At 46.3% G+C, this 18,041-nt stretch overlaps 1 protein-coding gene across 1 annotated transcript in view; it reads left to right on the top strand.

Annotated features, from left to right (window-relative positions):
* LOC147120680 (contactin-associated protein-like 5) overlaps positions 1-18,041 on the top strand; it is a 467,625-nt gene that overhangs the window by 329,747 nt on the left and 119,837 nt on the right. Inside the window, exon 8 of the mRNA XM_085984243.1 lies at positions 6,910-7,128. Within this exon, the coding sequence (XP_085840369.1) occupies positions 6,910-7,128 (219 nt within the window). The remainder of the gene's footprint in view (positions 1-6,909; positions 7,129-18,041) is intronic.

The following is an 18,041-nucleotide window of genomic DNA, read 5'->3' as shown; positions in this document are numbered from 1 at the left end:
CAGACCCTCCACAACGACCTCTGCCACCCAGGGGTCACGCGGCTGTTCCACTTCATAAAGTCCCGCAACTTACCCTACTCGATTGAGGAAGTTCGGTCCCTGACCAGGAACTGCCGCACTTGCGCTGAGTGCAAGCCTCGGTTCTACCGCCCAGATAGAGCCCACTTAATCAAAGCTACACGGCCCTTTGAGCGGCTCAGCTTAGATTTCAAGGGCCCCCTCCCGTCTGTTGACCGCAATGTTTACTTCCTGAACATTGTGGACGAATACTCCCGGTTCCCATTCGCCTTCCCCTGCCCAGACATGACCAGCACCACGGTCATTAAATGCCTCAACAGCCTGTTCTGCCTGTTCGGTATGCCGAGCTACATCCATACGGATAGGGGGGCGTCCTTCATGAGTGAAGAGCTACGCCAGTACATGCTGTCCAAGGGAATCGCCACGAGCCGTACCACCAGCTACAACCCCCGGGGTAACGGCCAAGTTGAGCGAGAGAACGGGACAGTATGGAAAGCAGTCACTCTAGCTCTAAGGACCAAGGGCCTCCCTATCTCCCGCTGGCAGGAAGTCCTCTCGGATGTGCTCCATTCGATACGGTCGCTATTGTGTACGGCCACTAATACCACGCCTCATGAACGAATGTTTGTCTTTCCCCGGAAATCCACCTCAGGCGTATCCATGCCATCATGGCTCTCCACCCCAGGTCCGGTACTCGTGCGAAGGCATGTGAGGGGCCACAAGACGGACCCTCTCGTGGAGCCAGTACACCTACTCCACGCCAACCCCCAATACACATATGTCCGGCACGCCGACGGAAGGGAGGACACCGTGTCCATAAAAGACGTCGCCCCAGCCGGCATCGACAACAACCACGGCAATAGCGGCAACGACGATCACAGCAACTCTTACCCACCCACTACTCTTTCATCACCCCCGGAAGAACACCGACCAACGGCACCCCCACCAACTACCCCTCCAACAACCCTGGCGGTACCCCCGGCAGAGACCCAGGAGGCTACCGGGGACACCCAGCCGACACCCGCGGCACCGCAACAGCCACGTCGGTCGCAGAGGACTATCAAACCCCCGAACAGACTAAATCTATAGAAGGGGTGAATGTGATGAAATATTCCATTCACCACTGCCTGTGACTGAGATCGGTTTCAGTGTCATTTCCCTTCCCCCAGACCTCATTGTATTGTGTACTGGAATGTGCTGTATTGTATACTGGAATGTGCTGGAATGTGCTGTGTGTAGGGCTCCGCCCATACCTGGCCCCGTTTGTAAGCTAGCTTCAGTCTGGCCTCAGTCTCCAGAAGGAAGACATCTCTCTCTCTTACGTGTTACTTTCTAAGTTAATAAAAGCCTTGTTTTTGTTCTGCTAACTTCGAGTCTCGGAATTATTGAGGCACATCAATGGTCGTGTCGAAGACTATAATAACAAATGTTCACTTGGTTATCATGCAGTAATCGGAAGTACTGCACTCCTTCCATTGTCTCGAATTTCATGCTGTACGGTAATGACTTCACCTCCTCTGGGAACTGCACCTTTACATAACGGGTTCCATCTGCTACCCATGTTCCTGGATAGTATTTCCTCTTTATTGCTGAGCAAATTTAAATATCCCACAACTCCAACTTTTTGATTAGCACATCGTCCTCAATATAAACTGGCAAGTTTAAGAATGAGACCACCAGCTCTTCTGAATATAGCAGAGATACCTCCAAGAACTTATCGCCAACTTTCAAACTGAGTAAAAGTCTTTCCAGCTCCTCTCGGCCACTGACCGTCACCTCGAAACCATCATTCAAATTTGGTCAGCAGGCAAAGCAGCTTCCCTTGCCACAGTCCTCATGTACCGCTTGGATAATATCCCAAGCTCATATTTCCTTATCCTCGCACTGAACCACCACCATGTTTTCTTTTCCAAACCTACTAGGGTCCCGGCCAAAATATTTGGGCCTTTTTCTTTCCCTTCCAAACACAGTTTCTCTCCTAATTAAATTCATCTTGGGAACACTGTCCTCTGAGGGGCCCGGCACTCCAGACCCCTCAGCAGCCATCTGGCTGTTGTTTATGGGCCAAAAGGCCCTAAAACCTGGAAAAGAAAAGAAAAACCCACCACCAACTTTTTACAAACTCACTCCAACTCCCTGCAGAAATCAGGCAACCAGTAACACCTGCTCACTCCTAGCCCCTCCCACCTAGAGAGTGCTACCCACTGAGCCACAGCTGACACATGGCTATGGACATGTTGGGTGCCCAATGGCAGGAGTGCGGGGGTGGGGTGCTTGGACGCAGTAGGTCATGTGATGACACCTCCAGGAATATGTTCAACCAGAGTTGGTTGCACTAAATGGGCTACTAGTCACTCCAGTATAACTGTGAGCTCACTGCTTGCAGTATGACCATTATGGGACTATAGCTAATATTATATCAGCATGCGAAGCACAATAGTAGCATTGGGCAATAGCAGTCCTCCGCAGCTCAGCTACTTTCAAAGGCAGTGAGAAGACATCGGGGGTAACTTCGACTTTGTGCAACAGCATGAAACGGATGATGGCGAATCGGCAACCCATTTTACATCTCTCTCGATTTTTGGCGGGGTGATGGGGCTGAGTTAACAAACTGTATTGGTAAGCAGGTTCGCTGAGGTTTGGATCCCTGGGTTCAGTAGCAGCTGAAGCCCTCAAACTGACCCTTTCTGGCCAGCAGGTTGCAGCTCCTCCTGACACTAGTTCCTCCTCAGTCGTGCTCTGAGATTTACCAGCTACTCCTTCCTGCGGCTCACTAGCTGAGCCCCATCCCCAGAGTGCATGTGTTTGCCGGTTGGTGCATGTCACTGTGACAGTGGGTGATGCAGGGTATGGTGGGATGCTCATTTGAGGCCAGGCATTGGGGTCTATTCACCTCCTCCTGCCGGGACTAACAGAAGCAGATGAAGAGCAGATTTTGGATGCTGGCAATAAGTAACCCTATTGAAAAAGAGCAAGATATTCCAATATGTTTTGCTGTCGTGCTGTAGTGTATGCCTGTGTATGAGGGAGTGAATCAATAATGGCCCGTATTTTCCGATCCCTACCGGTGTGTACGAGCTGTGTACACACATGTAGGGGCCTTGCAAATGCCGGTTTCAGGTCTGCGAAGCGCATGCGCTAAAAAACAGCCTTTCCAATCTGTCAAGAATCCTCTTGACAGCTCCTGCACCTGCCCTGGAGAAGGGCCTCTGCGGGTGGAGAGTTCCGCTTCCTGTAGAACCTCCACCCGCTGAAAACCCTTAGAAATCTTGCACCTGGTAAAAGCAGCGTAAAGCCAGCATAAGAGTTTAAAAAAGTAAAACATTTTTTTTCACTCATTTATAATTTTAAAATACTTTCAAAATAGGTAAGTTTATTTGTAGCCCTGTAAAAATCTTACATGTTTTTCCCAAAATTAAACTTTTGTTTAAAATATTTAATTTAATGTAATTTTAACTAATTTTAAAAACGTGATTAAAAAAACAATGATTTAGTGTTTTGACGTGTTTTTCGAGTGATCTCCATTCATACTTTTGACAGGCGTAAGCTGTCAAAAGTATGAAGGGATATTCCCTTCTCCCATTGGTTCCCCATGGCCCACGTGACCCCAGGGACGCTTGCTAACCGCATGTGCCCCTGGGATACGTGAGCCCTGCACATTTCATCGTGGAGAGGCCCAGGAGCAGAAATGTCTGCCCTCAGGTAAAGGCGTAGATTTTTACCAGATTGGAGGCCTCTGCACGCAGGAAGCCTCCGATCGGAAAATACGGGCCAATGAGATAAAGAATGAAAAACAAAGGATGATACAAACCATGAACTTAGGTGAATGTTTGGACCTCACCCTCCCCAATCCTTCTATTGTTAGGATCTCCAGGGCCTTCTTCTCAAAGAGTGAAGGTGGCCTTCTCCTGCAAGCAGATGGAAATGAATGAGGAATCTGAGGGAAGATATAGGCCTCCCAAGTGCCCAAGCAACAGCCACAGTGAATATACAGCATGTAAATACCTGGGCCGTGGAGTCGGGATTGGAGGCGTGTTGGGGTTTAAAATCCCGAAATCGGGGGCCCCGACCCCATCCCGCCTCCAACCCGCTTCCATGCCAGTTTCAAAGGAGGCGGTTACACACCCCGCACTGGGACCCACATCCCCAAGGCGGGAAGGGGATTAGTGCCAATTAACTGCCTGTTAACAGGTAGTTAACAGGCAGTTTTTAGCCAAATCCCTATTTTCATTGTTGAAATGTTGGATTCCCGACAGCTCCAAACCACGCCAAGTTAGCGAGGCGGGCCGTCGGGATGAAGGGCTTGGAGGGGTCGAGATGCCCAGTGTTCAGGTGAGTGATGGGTGTATGAGTGCAGAGGTAAGTGTGTTTGGTCTGTGTAAAGTGTTTAAAGAAGTTCTACTAACCTTTACTTACCTTTACAGCCTTCCTTCCTTCAGGTCTCGGGAGTCCCTCATCTCACCGGCACAGAAAGCAGAATGGCCGCCAGCTGTCAAAATCTGCAGCCTCTGCTTTCTGTTCCGGGGAGATCTCTAAATCATCCTGCGAGGAAAGAATTAACCTGGAGTACAGATTGCTGATATTTCAACTGTCAAAAGGTCTTGACAGATGACATTTCAATCCGTGACATACCTGTTGCTGGGTGGCCCTTAATTGACATGCTGAGCCCACTGGGCGGGCTCAACAAGGTCAATCAAGTCTAAATCGCGTGGGTTGGCTAGAACTCGATGGAGGCGGGACTACAACCCCAAAAGTTGTAGTCCCGCCTCCTACCCGCCTCCTCAATGAAAATCCAGCCCCTTGTGTTGGCACTGAGTTTGGATGTATTACCAGTGGGGAGCCAAGTGTAAAGGAAACGCAGGTCTGAGAATTGGCACTACAGTGTTGTACCCCTCTCTCTGTCCTGCACTCCCTCATACACAGCTCTCCGCTGCAGTGCCAAAGGACTAAAAAAAGAAATAAAGAACTTGCATTTCTGTAGCACCTTTCACAACCTCAGGACATGCCAAAGCGCTTTACAGCCAATGAAATAGTTTTTGAAGTTTACTCACTGTTGTAATGTAGGAGCAGTCAATTTGCGCACAGCAACGTCCCACAAACAGCAATGAAATGATGTCCAGATAATCTGTTTTACTGATGTTGGGTGAAGGATAAATATTGGCCAGGACACCGGGGAGAACACCCGCGCTCCTCTTCGAAATAGTACCTTAGGATCTTTTACGTCCACCTGACAGGGCAGTCGGCACCTAGGTTTAACATCCAAAAGTCGGCACCTCTGACAGTGCAGCACTCCCTCAGTACTACACTGACGTGTCTGCCTGGATTATATGCTCCAGTTCCTGGAGAGCTGAACCCACAGCTTTCTAACTCAGAGGTGAGAGTGCTACCAGCTGAGCCAAGTCTGGCATCTTAATAATTAATAACAATTATTTTTAACCTAATACTTTGGCATGTACCAGGGTGCCACTTAAACTTGCAACTCTAACTAAGCTTGTAACTGCGATCAGAGTAGAACTACTTAAATAAGATCCAGAAAGCATCAGGAAAAATCTACTTAAGACATCACAGAAAGCGAGTGCTAGAAGGTGTCACCATTTAAAGAGCAATGCTAGATTCCCTGAAGACTTATGACTCTCAGTATTGATCTCCTGAAAGTACACTTGATGATAAATGCTCTCACGTTAATAATGGGTTTCACCTGCTGATGGTCTGGGGATGTCACTGAGAAAGTAAGGATGACACCCAAGTACGTTTGATTAAAATTGTGATGAATTTACAATTAAGTGACTACAGCCTGTGAAAAATTGACTTCAATGTTGTCTATTCTCCCCTAAGTCTAATTAACAATCAATTTCTAGTTGCACACTGCGCACTCTGGATGTGGAGTGAATCGATGGAAGCGATGACCAAGTGTATGACTAATTTAAAAACGAATTAAAAACTGATCATAAAGACTGTGGCCTAGAAATTCAGTGGTGTTAGCGCCCACTTAGTGCCTAAAGAGGTCTTTAGCGCCGGCGCTGTTGGTAGCCTGAAATTCAGTGTAGCGCAAATGGTGGCGTTAGCCGGTAGCGCTGCGCCGGCACCGATGACGTCATCGGTGTGCGCAGCGCCCCGGTTCCAATGCGATGCCGGCCCAACGCCCAAATTCACTTGCCGCCGCCTCACCCGTAGCGGGCGCAAGGAGCGTTTGTAAAACGGGGCCTTGCAGCTCCGAGAGGCCGGGGCGTTAAGGTGGAGGTGCGACCGTCCGCTTTCCCGGCGGCCGATTGGCCGCTCCTTCCTCCCCGGACTCCCACACCACCCCCCCCCCCCCGGCATTGGTGTCTGACCCCCGCAAGCCCGGCACTTCTCCGTGGTGCCGGGCTCATTTGCCGGGGGAATCCAGCGGCGATCTCACGGCTGCAGGCAGCTCCTCCTTAAGAGAAGGAGGAGGCCTGCAGTACCCCAGCCTGCCGCACCGCATCGGGTGGCGCAGTGGCAGCTGGATGCCTGAAACTGACTTTCAGCGCCCCAAGCGAGGCGGCCAAACCCTGCAATAGCGCCCGCCTCCCTCTTGGGGCGCTGCAACTGAATTTCAGGCAGGCGCTACGGGAATCCGGGCGAGCGCTAAATTTCGGGCGCTAAATACCTGGCGCGGCGATAGCGAAATTCTAGGCCTGTATTTATTTAAAACTTCATAACATCTAGTTTCATTGTGTGGGGGAGGGGGGTGGGTGGTTCATAGGGCTGCATAAAAAAGTTGTTGTGATGAAGATTGTAGTTGGTTTCTGTAAGTAATGTATGGGCAGTTGTACGTGTTAATTTGTGCTTAATTAGCTTGCTGTCAACTTTTATCATGTCCTGCAACTGCCCCAGACTAATTCCACATGTGTTTAATTCACGTTGCAGACAGCGATAATCTAGATAAAGAGGTACTGAGGGCAAACGAGGAGGGCTACGTTGGCTGCCTCTCATCGGTCCAGTTTAATGGGATTGCACCACTGAAAGTTGCATTGCATCATCCAGGCTCCCCTCCAGTCTCGGTAAAAGGACATTTGGTTGAATCAAACTGTGGATCTTCAGTCACGAGTGAATCGACAGCAATCACCACATCGTACTCTTTAACAGGTATCTTTTTTTAATAAGAGCAGCCAATCGTTTGAATGTATTGTTTCTGAAACATATATCTGGTTACGATATGACCAGCAACCTGGTGCCTACACTACCTCACCACTAATTGAACAACTTTGAAAGTGTACACATCTTCATTTTGTATTGTACTGAACCATATGAGACACCACCATCTCTTAAAAATTAGGGCAGAGGATCCCAGACCGTTTTTGCTGATCCCTCACCTCTCCCCTTCGGAGATTTATGTTTTTCTAAGAAACAAGGTACATTTTACAAATGAATGCTCCCTGTATGCAATCCCATCCAATGGAGGGGCACATATTGGAAATTTTCACCCATCCCTGGTCCCCCTACTTAGGTCATCATTTTCTATCCATTAAGTTAATAGAGCATACATTCATAAAATTTACCATGTGTGTCATCTCTAAGTAGTGAGGAAAATATTTTGGAACGTGGCCATTTTGTTTTCAATCTCTCTCTCAGCCGGCCAGTTTGGAGGTCACCAATTTGGCCTGCTGCGGTGCTGGTAGCGACCCTCAGGTAGCTCCTGGTAGGACGGGAGCATGGGCCATCAGCAGTCCACAGTAGGGCTGTGGAGCCAGGAGAAGCACTCCTGTTCCTCCCAGCTCCACTTTCAGGTAAGTAAAAAAGAAAAACTTGCTTTTTTTTTGGTAATAGAAAGAAAGAACTTGCATTCATATAGCGCCTTTCACGACCTCAGGACATCCCAAAGCGCTTTACCGCCAGTCAAGTACTTTTGAAGTGTAGACACTGTTGGAATGTAGGTAACAATGTTGTAGTGTAGGAAACAGTAGCCCCCCTTCAAAGACTGTTGTTTAGGCTGTTGTAGGCCCGTAATGACTGAGTGGAGTATGCACGACACATGCTCCACTCAGGTTTTGCTTAAAATGGCATCCGGGTCCTGAAACAGATGTTAGGCTCCAGATTAGCATAATCAAGGGGCCGAACGCCTATTTTAGCCGGGCACCCCGCAAACTTGACAGCGTGACTGCCAATTTTGGGATGGCGGGGGGGTGGGGGGGCGGGGTGGTGGAGAGGGATCAGACGCGCAATACTGCCACCCCGAAACTGGTCCCCCCCAACCCATATTTTGCGTCCAGAAATCAGGTGCGACGCATGCCGACGTCTACTCCAAAGTCCCATTCAAGCCCAAATGCCAGTGGGAGAAAAGAAGTAACACTCTGATCAAAAATGGCCCAGGATTAGCCCAGAATCAATCAGCCACAATATTTGTGCCTTTGAAATGGCCTCCCTCCCTGAAAAATTCACCCCCCCCCCCCAGCAACAAGTGCCATGTTTTCTGCGAGCCATGAATTTGAGTGAGCGATTTTCACGCCCGCTGTTAAATATGTAAATAGTTTCCTGTTCGCCTCGGAACCACAGGCCCAAATTGGAAACTTAAGCGGGATACTGAAAATAGGCAGAAAAAAATTAATTAAAACTGATTGCCGCCCAACTTGTAGACCATTATACTTTGTCAGCACCTGTTGCCATGCGCAGAGGCTGTGCAATATATATTACTCCTTAAATATATTATTTGATCAATATCTTATGAGTAAATAGCTAGAAAAGACAATGCCAGTTCTGTTTTTTATGGGTTTCTCTGCATTTGCCTCCAGAACACACAGGATGATGAGTGATTCTGCACGCGTTGTTTAATTTGATAAAGGTCTACTGCCCAAGGCAAGAATTTTGCCCAACTGCACCCAAAATACCCACCTCAATAAGTGACATTTCACCTCAGTCATGATGATGATTGATACTGAGTTATTCTTTAACAACCTCTACAGTTTAGCGAGAATCAGCATGTTGATAACCTGTAGCCTTACTAAAACGAAAGAGCAACCCAAAGAAAGAAAGGAAGAAAGACAGACAGACATTTATATAGCGCCTTTCATGCCCTCAGGACATCCCAAAGTGCTTTGCAGCCAATTAAGTACTTTTTGAAGTGTAGTCACTGTTGTAATGTAGGAAATGCAGCAGCCAATTTGCGCTCAGCAAGGTCCCAGAAACAGCAATGTGATAATGACCAGCTAATCTGTTTTAATAATGTTGGTTGAGGAATAAACATGGGCCAGGGCATCAGGAGATCTCCTTGCTCTTCAAATAGTGCCATGAGATCTTCTACATCCACGTGAGAGGGCAAACGGATCCTCAGTTTAACTGAAAGATGCCACCTCCGACAGTCCAGCATTTCTCTCAATACTGCGCTCGAGCATTGGCCTACATTACGTGCTCAAATCACTGGGGTGGGTCTTGAACCTACAACCAGTATCACCATAAAATAAAAACAGAAAATGCTTGAGATGCTCAGCAGGCCAGGCAGCATCTGTGAAGAGAGAAACAGAGTTAATGTTTCAGGTCGATGAACTTTCGTCAGAACTGGAAAAAAAGCAGGAAATGAAACAGATTTTTAAGCAAGTGTAGGGGCTGGGAAATGGGGGAGGGGATGAAAGAACAATAGGGAAGGTCTATGATAGGATAGAAGGCAGGAGAGGTTAAGAGACATTAAGAGATATTCAAGGCGGGAGGAGATGGTAATGGGACAGGTTAAGAAACAAAGGATGGTTCCAGATGAAGTGTAAATTGCGCTGGCAGAATGAAAGACAGCTGCCATGTGGGAGAGAAGAACAGACGGCACAAACAAAAAGTGTGGATAAAATATATATATATATATGATAGGGGCCGAGGTTATGATCTGAAATTGTTGAACTCTATGTTGAGTCCAGAGGGCTGTAAAGTGCCTAATCGAAAGATGAGGTGCTGTTCCTCGAGCAAAAGGAGATGGTAATGGAACAGGTTAAGAAACAAAGGATGGCTCGAGATGAAGTGTAAATTGTGCTGGCAGAATGAAAGACAGCTGCCCTGTTTCTCTCTTCACAGATGCTGTCTGACCTGCTGAGTATCTCCAGCATTTTTCTGCTTTTATTTCAGATTTGCAGCCTCTGCAGTATTTTCTTTTTGTACCAGTATTACCATTATGCCAAGGCTGAGACATAAATGGTGTTTACACCGTTCTCCAAAGTTTCCGCGACTCTTCCACCAAAGTTACGGTGGCTGATCAGAAGAACCAGCAGAGTTTCACCCCCATGTGTCAGGATGCTAGTAGCACAACACATCGCGTGGCTGCAGATGAGCAACTCTTTGGACCAAGGCATCAAGTCCTTCGACACGACATTCACACTCAGAATAGTTCATGGAAATGGGAAAGAATAATATATTGCATTGTTGACAAGAGAACAGACCAATGTCTCTCAGCAGTCTCAACTATGTACAGGAAACTCTCTTTTAATCGGCACCTAAATATTCGGAAATCTCTCTTAAATGGCAAAATTCAGGAGTAGGTTCAGGTAAGCTTTACTATATATTAGTGGCCATGTAACCGGGGTTCCTGGATCTGTGGCCATGTGACCGAGGTTCCTGGATCTGTGGCCGTGCAACAGGGACTCCTGGATCTGTGGCCGTGTAACTGAGGTTCCTGGATCTGTGGCCGTGCAACAGGGACTCCTGGATCTGTGGCCATGTAACTGGGGCTCCTGCACCTGTGGCCGTGTACGGCGCTTTCGTTCCTTGGTAAGTATACCTCTCTGTAATCCAGACTTTTTGATCAACCGGCACCACGCCGGTCCCGTCGGTGCCGGATATAAAAGAGTTTCCTGCAGCTCTATAATTGCAAAAATGACTTTTGTGCTAATGAATTTTTTAAAAACTGGCAACCTGAACATGCCCAACTTGCCACCCTCATTCAACGTGGAGCCGACCCAATCTGACAATTCTCAAATTATTTCTTTGTTACCTTGCATCAGCTGCAAGAATTGACAAAAGCAAAATACGGCGGATGCTGGAAATTTGAAATAAAAGCAGAAAATGCTGGAAAACGCTCAGCGGGTCAGGCAGCGTCTGTGGATGTTTACCGTCACGTAAAGTCAGGAACTGAAACATTGACTTTGTTTCTCTCTCCACAGGTGCTACCCCTGACCCTGAGTGTTTTCCAGCACTTTCTGTTTCTATTGCAAGAATTGGCAAGGCTTGTGCTGGAGTATCAACAATTCCGACGCAATATTGTAATAGTCTCAGCCACAATTTTTTTTTAAATTGTTCTTTTACATGGCAGTCTCACAAAACATAGGAACATATGAACAGGAGTAGGCCATTCAGCCCCTCACGCTTGTTCTACCATGCCATGAGATCATGGCAATTCCATATCTTAACACTATCCTCTCACCATGGCTCCTTATCCTTTAATACCCTTGTCTAGCAAAAATCTATCCATCTCAGATTCAAAATTATTAATTGAGCTAGAATCTACTGCTTTTTATGGGAGAGAGTTCCACACTTCTACCACCCTTTGTGTGAAGAAGTGTTTCCGAACTTCTCTCCTGAATGGCCCGGCTCTGATTTTAAGGTTATGTCCCTTTGTCCTAGACTCCCCCCATCAGTGGGAAAAAAAATTCTCTCTATCTACCCATTCAAAATCCTAAAAACCTCAATCAAATCACCCCTGAACCTTTTATATTCCAGGCAATACAAGCCTAGTTTATGTAATCTCTCTTTGTAATCTAACTCTTGGAGCCCGGATAATATTCTGGTGAATCTACGTTGCAGTCCTTCCAAGGCCAATATATCCTTTCTGAGATGTGTGGCCCACAACTGCACACAGTACTCCAGCTGTGGTCTAACCAGGGCTTTGTATACTTGTAGCAAAACCTCCTCCACTTTTTACAAAACCTACTTATAAAGGCTAACATTCCATTAGCCTTTATGATTTTTTTTGTGCCTGACTACTACATTTAACTGATCTGTGTACATGGACCCCTAAATCTCCTTGGACCTCCACTGTTCCTAGCTTTTCACCATTTAAATATACTCGGATCTATACTTTGCGGTTTGAAATGGATGACCTCACACTTAACTGCGTTGCAATCCATCTGCCACAGTCTCGCCCACTCGCAATCTATCAATGTCTCTTTGTAATTTTAGGCTCCCATCTACACTACTTACTGTACCTCCAATCTTTGTGTCATCGGCAAGCTTGGATGGCAAAATAGGATGTAAGTCAAAGCTTTGTCTTGTAAACAGACATTGACACATGTGGTCCACTTGGCAGCTGCCGAAAAAAAAATGTGTCCGAGCTTAGTATAATAAATAATCTATTAAATTTGTCTCCTTTCCCTGTGTCACTCCTCGAAAAATTACATCAAAGCTTAATTGTGTAAATAGAATACACCCACGGCATTGCCTGCCTGCCTGCCTGCCAGGTTTCGAAACATTCACATCAAAGCTTGGTTTCACAAACAGATAGCACCACCTGGGACTCGGTCTATCTTCCTCCAAGAACTGTTGTCAAAAGTCAGTCTTGTAAACAAAAAAAATATTTGGAATTTGCTTGGCAGACTCCTGCTCCAGTTCACTCACTCTGTCATCATACTGAGTGGGGCAGTGGAGCGGCCTGACAGTAGCTCATAGCATCAAGGGCAACTGAGATTACATAATAGTAATGTTTGGATTGCCTTTCCATAAGTCATTCCAGTAATTGTAAAAGAAAGAAAGGAAAGAATTGCATTTATACTGCGCCATCCGTGGCTAAGTAAAGAAATTAAGGATAGTATTCGACTGAAAACAAGGGCATATAAGGTAGCCAAATCTAGTGGGAGGATAGAGGATTGGGAAAACTTTAAAAGACAGCAAAAAATAACAAAAAGATTGATTAAGAAAGGGAAGATAGATTATGAAAGTAAATTAGCAAAAAATATAAGAACAGATAGTAAGAGTTTTTATAGTTATATATAAAGAAAAAGGGTGGCTAAAGTAAATGTTGGTCCCTTAGAGGATGAGACCGGGAAATTAATGGTGGGAAATATGGAGATGGCAAAAACACTGAATGAATATTTTGTATCAGTCTTTACAGTAGAGGACACTAAGAATATCCCAACACTGGACAAACAGGGGGCTATAAGGGGGGAGGAGCTAAACACGATCAAAATCACTAAGGAAGTGGTACTCGGTAAAATAATGGGACTCAAGGCGGATAAATCACCTGGACCTGATGGCTTACATCCTAGGGTCTTGAGGGAAGTGGCGGTAGGGATTGTGGATGCATTAGTAATGATTTTCCAAAACTCCCTGGACTCAGCAAAGGTCCCGGCAGACTGGAAAACTGCTAATGTAACACCCTTATTTAAAAAGGGCAGTAGACAGAAGGCTGGAAACTATAGACCGGTTAGCCTAACATCTGTGGTAGGTAAAATTTTGGAGTCCATTATTAAGGAGACAGTAACAGGACATTTGGATAATCATAATTTAATAGGACAAAGTCAGCATGGTTTTATGAAGGGGAAGTCATGTTTGACAAATTTGCTGGTGTTCTTTGAGGAAGTAACATATAGGGTGGATAAAGGGGAACCAGTGGACGTAGTGTATTTAGACTTCCAAAAGGCATTTGACAAGGTGCCACACAAAAGATTATTGCTTAAGATAAAAAAATCATGGGATTGGGGGTAATATTCTGGCATGGATAGAGGATTGGCTATCTAACAGAATGTAAGAAGTCACACAACACCAGGCTATAGTCCAACAGCCTTATTTGAAATCACAAGCTTTCGGAGCGCTGCTCCTTCGTCAGGTGAAGTGGAGAAATGCATAAAGACACAGCTTATATAGTCAGAGAATCATGTCAGATGTTTACAGGTAATCTTTCCAACTGCCATTTATCACACCTCGGCAGAGAGATAATCACTCACCATTCACACCTTTGATTGCTGTGATTATCTCTCTGCCGAGGTGTGATAAATGGCAGTTGGAAAGATTACCTGTAAACATCTGACATGATTCTCTGACTATATAAGCTATGCCTTTATGCATTTCTCCACTTCACCTGACGAAGGAGCAGCGCTCCGAAAGCTTGTGATTTCAAATAAAGCTGTTGGACTATAACCTGGTGTTGTGTGACTTCTTACATTTGTCCACCCCAGTCCAACTCCGGCATCTCCACACCATATCTAACAGAAGGCAGAGAGTTGGGATAAATGGTTCATTCTCAGACTGGCAATCAGTAACTAGTGGTGTTCCGCAGGGGTCAGTGCTGGGTCCCCAACTCTTTACAATCTATATTAACGATTTGGAGGAGGGGACCGAGTGTAACATATCAAAGTTTGCAGATGATACTAAGATGGGAGGGAAAGTAGTGAGTGAGGAGGACATAAAAAACCTGCAAGGGGACATAGACAGGCTAAGTAAGTGGGCAGAGATTTGGCAGATGGAATACAATACTGGAAAGTGTGAGGTTATGCAATTTGGCAGGAAAAATCGTAGAGCAAGTTATTATCTTAATGGCAAGAAACTGGAAAGTACTGAAGTACAAAGGGATCTGGGGGTCCTGGTGCACGAAACTCAAAAGGTTAGTATGCAGGTGCAGCAAGTGATTAAGAAGGCCAATGGAATGTTGGCTTTCATTGCTAGGGGGATAGAATATAAAAATAGGGAGGTATTGCTTCAGTTGTACAATGTATTGGTGAGACCGCACCTGGAATACTGCATACAGTTTTGGTGTCCATACTTAAGAAAAGACATACTTGCTCTCGAGTCAGTACAAAGAAGGTTCACTCGGTTAATCCCGGGGATGAGGGGATGGACATATGAGGAGAGGTTGAGTAGATTGGGACTCTACTCATTGGAGTTCAGAAGAATGAGAGGCGATCTTATTGAAACATATAAGATTGTGAAGGGGTTGGATCGGGTGGATGCGGGGAGGATGTTCCCGATGATGGGTGAAACTAGAACTAGGGGGCATAGTCTTCGAATAAGGGGCTGCTCTTTCAAAACTGAGATGAGGAGGAACTACTTCACTCAGAGGGTGGTAGGTCCATGGAATATGCTGCCCCAAAAAGCTGTAGAAGCTACATCATTACATAAATTTAAAACAGAAATAGACAGTTTCCTAGAAGTAAAGGGAATTAAGGGTTACGGGGAGCGGGCAGGATTTGGACATGAGTCTAGGTTCGGATCGGACATGGCCCTGTGGGTAGCGGAGCAGGCCCAGGGGCCGTGTAGCCTGATCCTGCTCCTATTTCGTGTGTCTAATTCTGTTAGATTCAGGAGATGGTTCTGTGATAGTGGATTGGCGGTTAGGATCAGATCAGCCATGATCTTATTGAATGGCGTAGCAGGCTCGAGGGGCCGATTGGCCTACTCCTGCTCCTATTTCTTATGTTCTTATGTTCTTTCACGACCTCAGGACATCTCAAAGCGCTTTACAGCTAATGCAGTACTTTTGAAGTGGAGTCACTGTTGTATGGTAGGAAATACGGCAGCAAATTTGCACACAGCAAGCTCCCCCAAACAGCAATGTGATAATGACCAGATAATCTGTTTTAGTGATGTTGACTGAGGGATAAATATTGTCCAAGACACTGGGGATAACTCCCCTGCTCTTCTTCAAAATAGTGTCATGGGATCTTGTACATCCACCTGAGAGAGCAGATGGGACCTTTGTTTAACATCTCATCGAAAAGACGGTACCTCTGACAGTGTAGCACTCTCTCAGTACTGCACTGGAGTATCAGCCTAGATATTTGTGCTCAAGTCTCTGGATTGGGACATGAACCCACAACCTTCTGACTCAAAGGCAAGAGTGCTACCATCTGCGCCACTGGCGGACACTGTATTACTTCAAGTGTTGGCATTGTTATGGGCATTGACATGTCATTCATGTGGAAATGACTTATGTAGTAATACTGGGTGGCCTGCTGGTGGCGCTGTCCAGGGAAAGTATAAATACTCGGACATGGGCCCAGCTTGCTCAGGACAGTCTTTAACAGGAACTAGTGAAGGACACAACTAGATCTCCATGTTGAAAAACAGTTGATTAAAGCCTTGTTTAATACTCAGACCAAGTGCCCAGTAGTTTTCTTACATCAGGCATTATTTTGTAATTTCATAATCCTGTGGAAAGCTTAGAGTTAGAAATACGAGAGATAAAATTTAAGTTCTTAGGGGCGCAAAACAGGCGGTAATGGCTCGGCCACCCATTATACACCCTGCCTTTCCACTGAAGTCAATGGAAAGAAAAAACCACGTGGGGTGTATGACATGCAAGCGATCTGCTACTGCCCATTTTGCACCCCGCAGAAGTTGAAGTTCAACAACAACTTATATTCATATAGCACCTTTAATGTAATAAAACGTCCCAAGGCACTTCACACGAGTGTTATAAAAAATAAAAAATAAATTTGACAACCAGTCATATTAGGGCAGATGTTAGGGCAGATGACCAAAAGCATGGTCAAAGAGGTAGGTTTTAGGGAGCGTCTTAAAGGAAGAAAGAGAAGTGGAGAGGTGGAGAGATTTAAGGAGGGAATTCCAGAGCTTATTACCTAACCAGCTGAAGGCACGGCCACCAATGGTGGAGCATTTAAAATTGGGAATGTTCAAAAGGCCAGAACAGGTGGAGCACAAAGGTCTAAAAGAAAGACAGCATTTATATAGCGCCTTTCACGACCACCGGACATCTCAAAGCGCTTGACAGTCAATGAAGCACTTTTGAAGCGGAGTCGCTGTTGAAATGTGGGAAGCGCAGCAGCCAAATTGTGCACAGCAAGGTCCCACAAATAGCAATGTGATAATGACCAGATAATCTGATTTTGTTATGTTGGTTGAGGGATAAATATTGGCCAGGACACCGGGGATAACTCCCCTACACTTCTTCGAATTAGTGCCAAGGCATCTTTTACGTCCACCTGACAGAGCAAACGGAGCCTCGGTTTAACATCTCATCCAAAAGATGGCACCTCCAACAGTGCAGCACTCCCTCAGCACTGCACTGGCGTCAGCCTAGCTTTATGTGCTCAAGTCCCTGGAGTGGGACTCTGAACCCACAACCTTCTGACTCGGAGGCAAGTGTACTACCAACTGAGCCACAGCTGACACTATAAGGTCTAGGGGGCTTATAGGGCTGGAGGAGATTACAGAGGTAAGGAGGGCCAAGGCCATTGAGGGGTTTGAAAACAAGGATGACAATTTTAAAACCGAGACGTTGTTTAACTGGGAGCCAATGTAGGTCAGCAAGCACAGGGGAAATGGATGAGCGGGACTTGGTGCGAGTTAGCATATGAGCGGCAGAGTTTTGGATGACCTCAACTTTATGGAGGGTAGAACTAGGGAGGCCGGCCAGGAGTGCATTGGAATCATGAAGTCTAGAGGTGATAAAAGGATGGATGAGGATTTCAGCAGCAGATAAGTTGAGGTAAGCGCGGAGTCGGGTGATATTACAGAAACCATAGAAACCCCACAGTGCAGATAGAGGCCATTTCGGCCCATCCAGCCTGCACCAACACATATCCCACCCGATCCCCGTAACCCCGACACCAACACATATCCCACCCTATCCCCGTAACCCCACGTATTTAATCCCCCTAACACTAAGGGTCAATTTATCATAGCCAATCATCCTAACCCACACATCTTTGGACTGTGGGAGGAAACCGGAGCACCCGGAGGAAACCCACGCAAACACGGGGAGAATGTGCAAACTCCACACAGACAGTCACCCGAGGCTGGATTCGAACCCGGGTCCCTGGCGCTGTGAGGCAACAGTGCTAACCACTATGCCACCATGAAAATTGGCGGTCTTAGTGATAGAAAGGGTAAGTGGTATGTGGTATGTGGTATGTGGTAGGAAGCTCAGTTAATGATCAAATGTGACACCAAGGTCAGCCTTAAATAGTTGCTGGGGAGAGAGATTGAATCATGGAAAGGGAACGGAGTTTGTGGCATGAACCGAAGACAATGGCTTCGGTCTTCCCGATATTTAATTGGAGGAAATTTCTACTCATCCAGTGCTGGATGTTGGACAAGCAGCCTGATAGTATAGACACAGTGGAGGGTTCGAGAGA

The sequence above is a fragment of the Somniosus microcephalus genome, chromosome 4 (assembly GCF_052327205.1).
Source record: "Somniosus microcephalus isolate GS21.2 chromosome 4, FLI_Smic_1.0, whole genome shotgun sequence".
NCBI classification, from domain to species: Eukaryota; Metazoa; Chordata; class Chondrichthyes; order Squaliformes; family Somniosidae; genus Somniosus; species Somniosus microcephalus.
The sequence above is the reverse complement of the archived record's forward strand: the minus strand, read 5'-3'. Positions and strand labels throughout refer to the sequence as shown.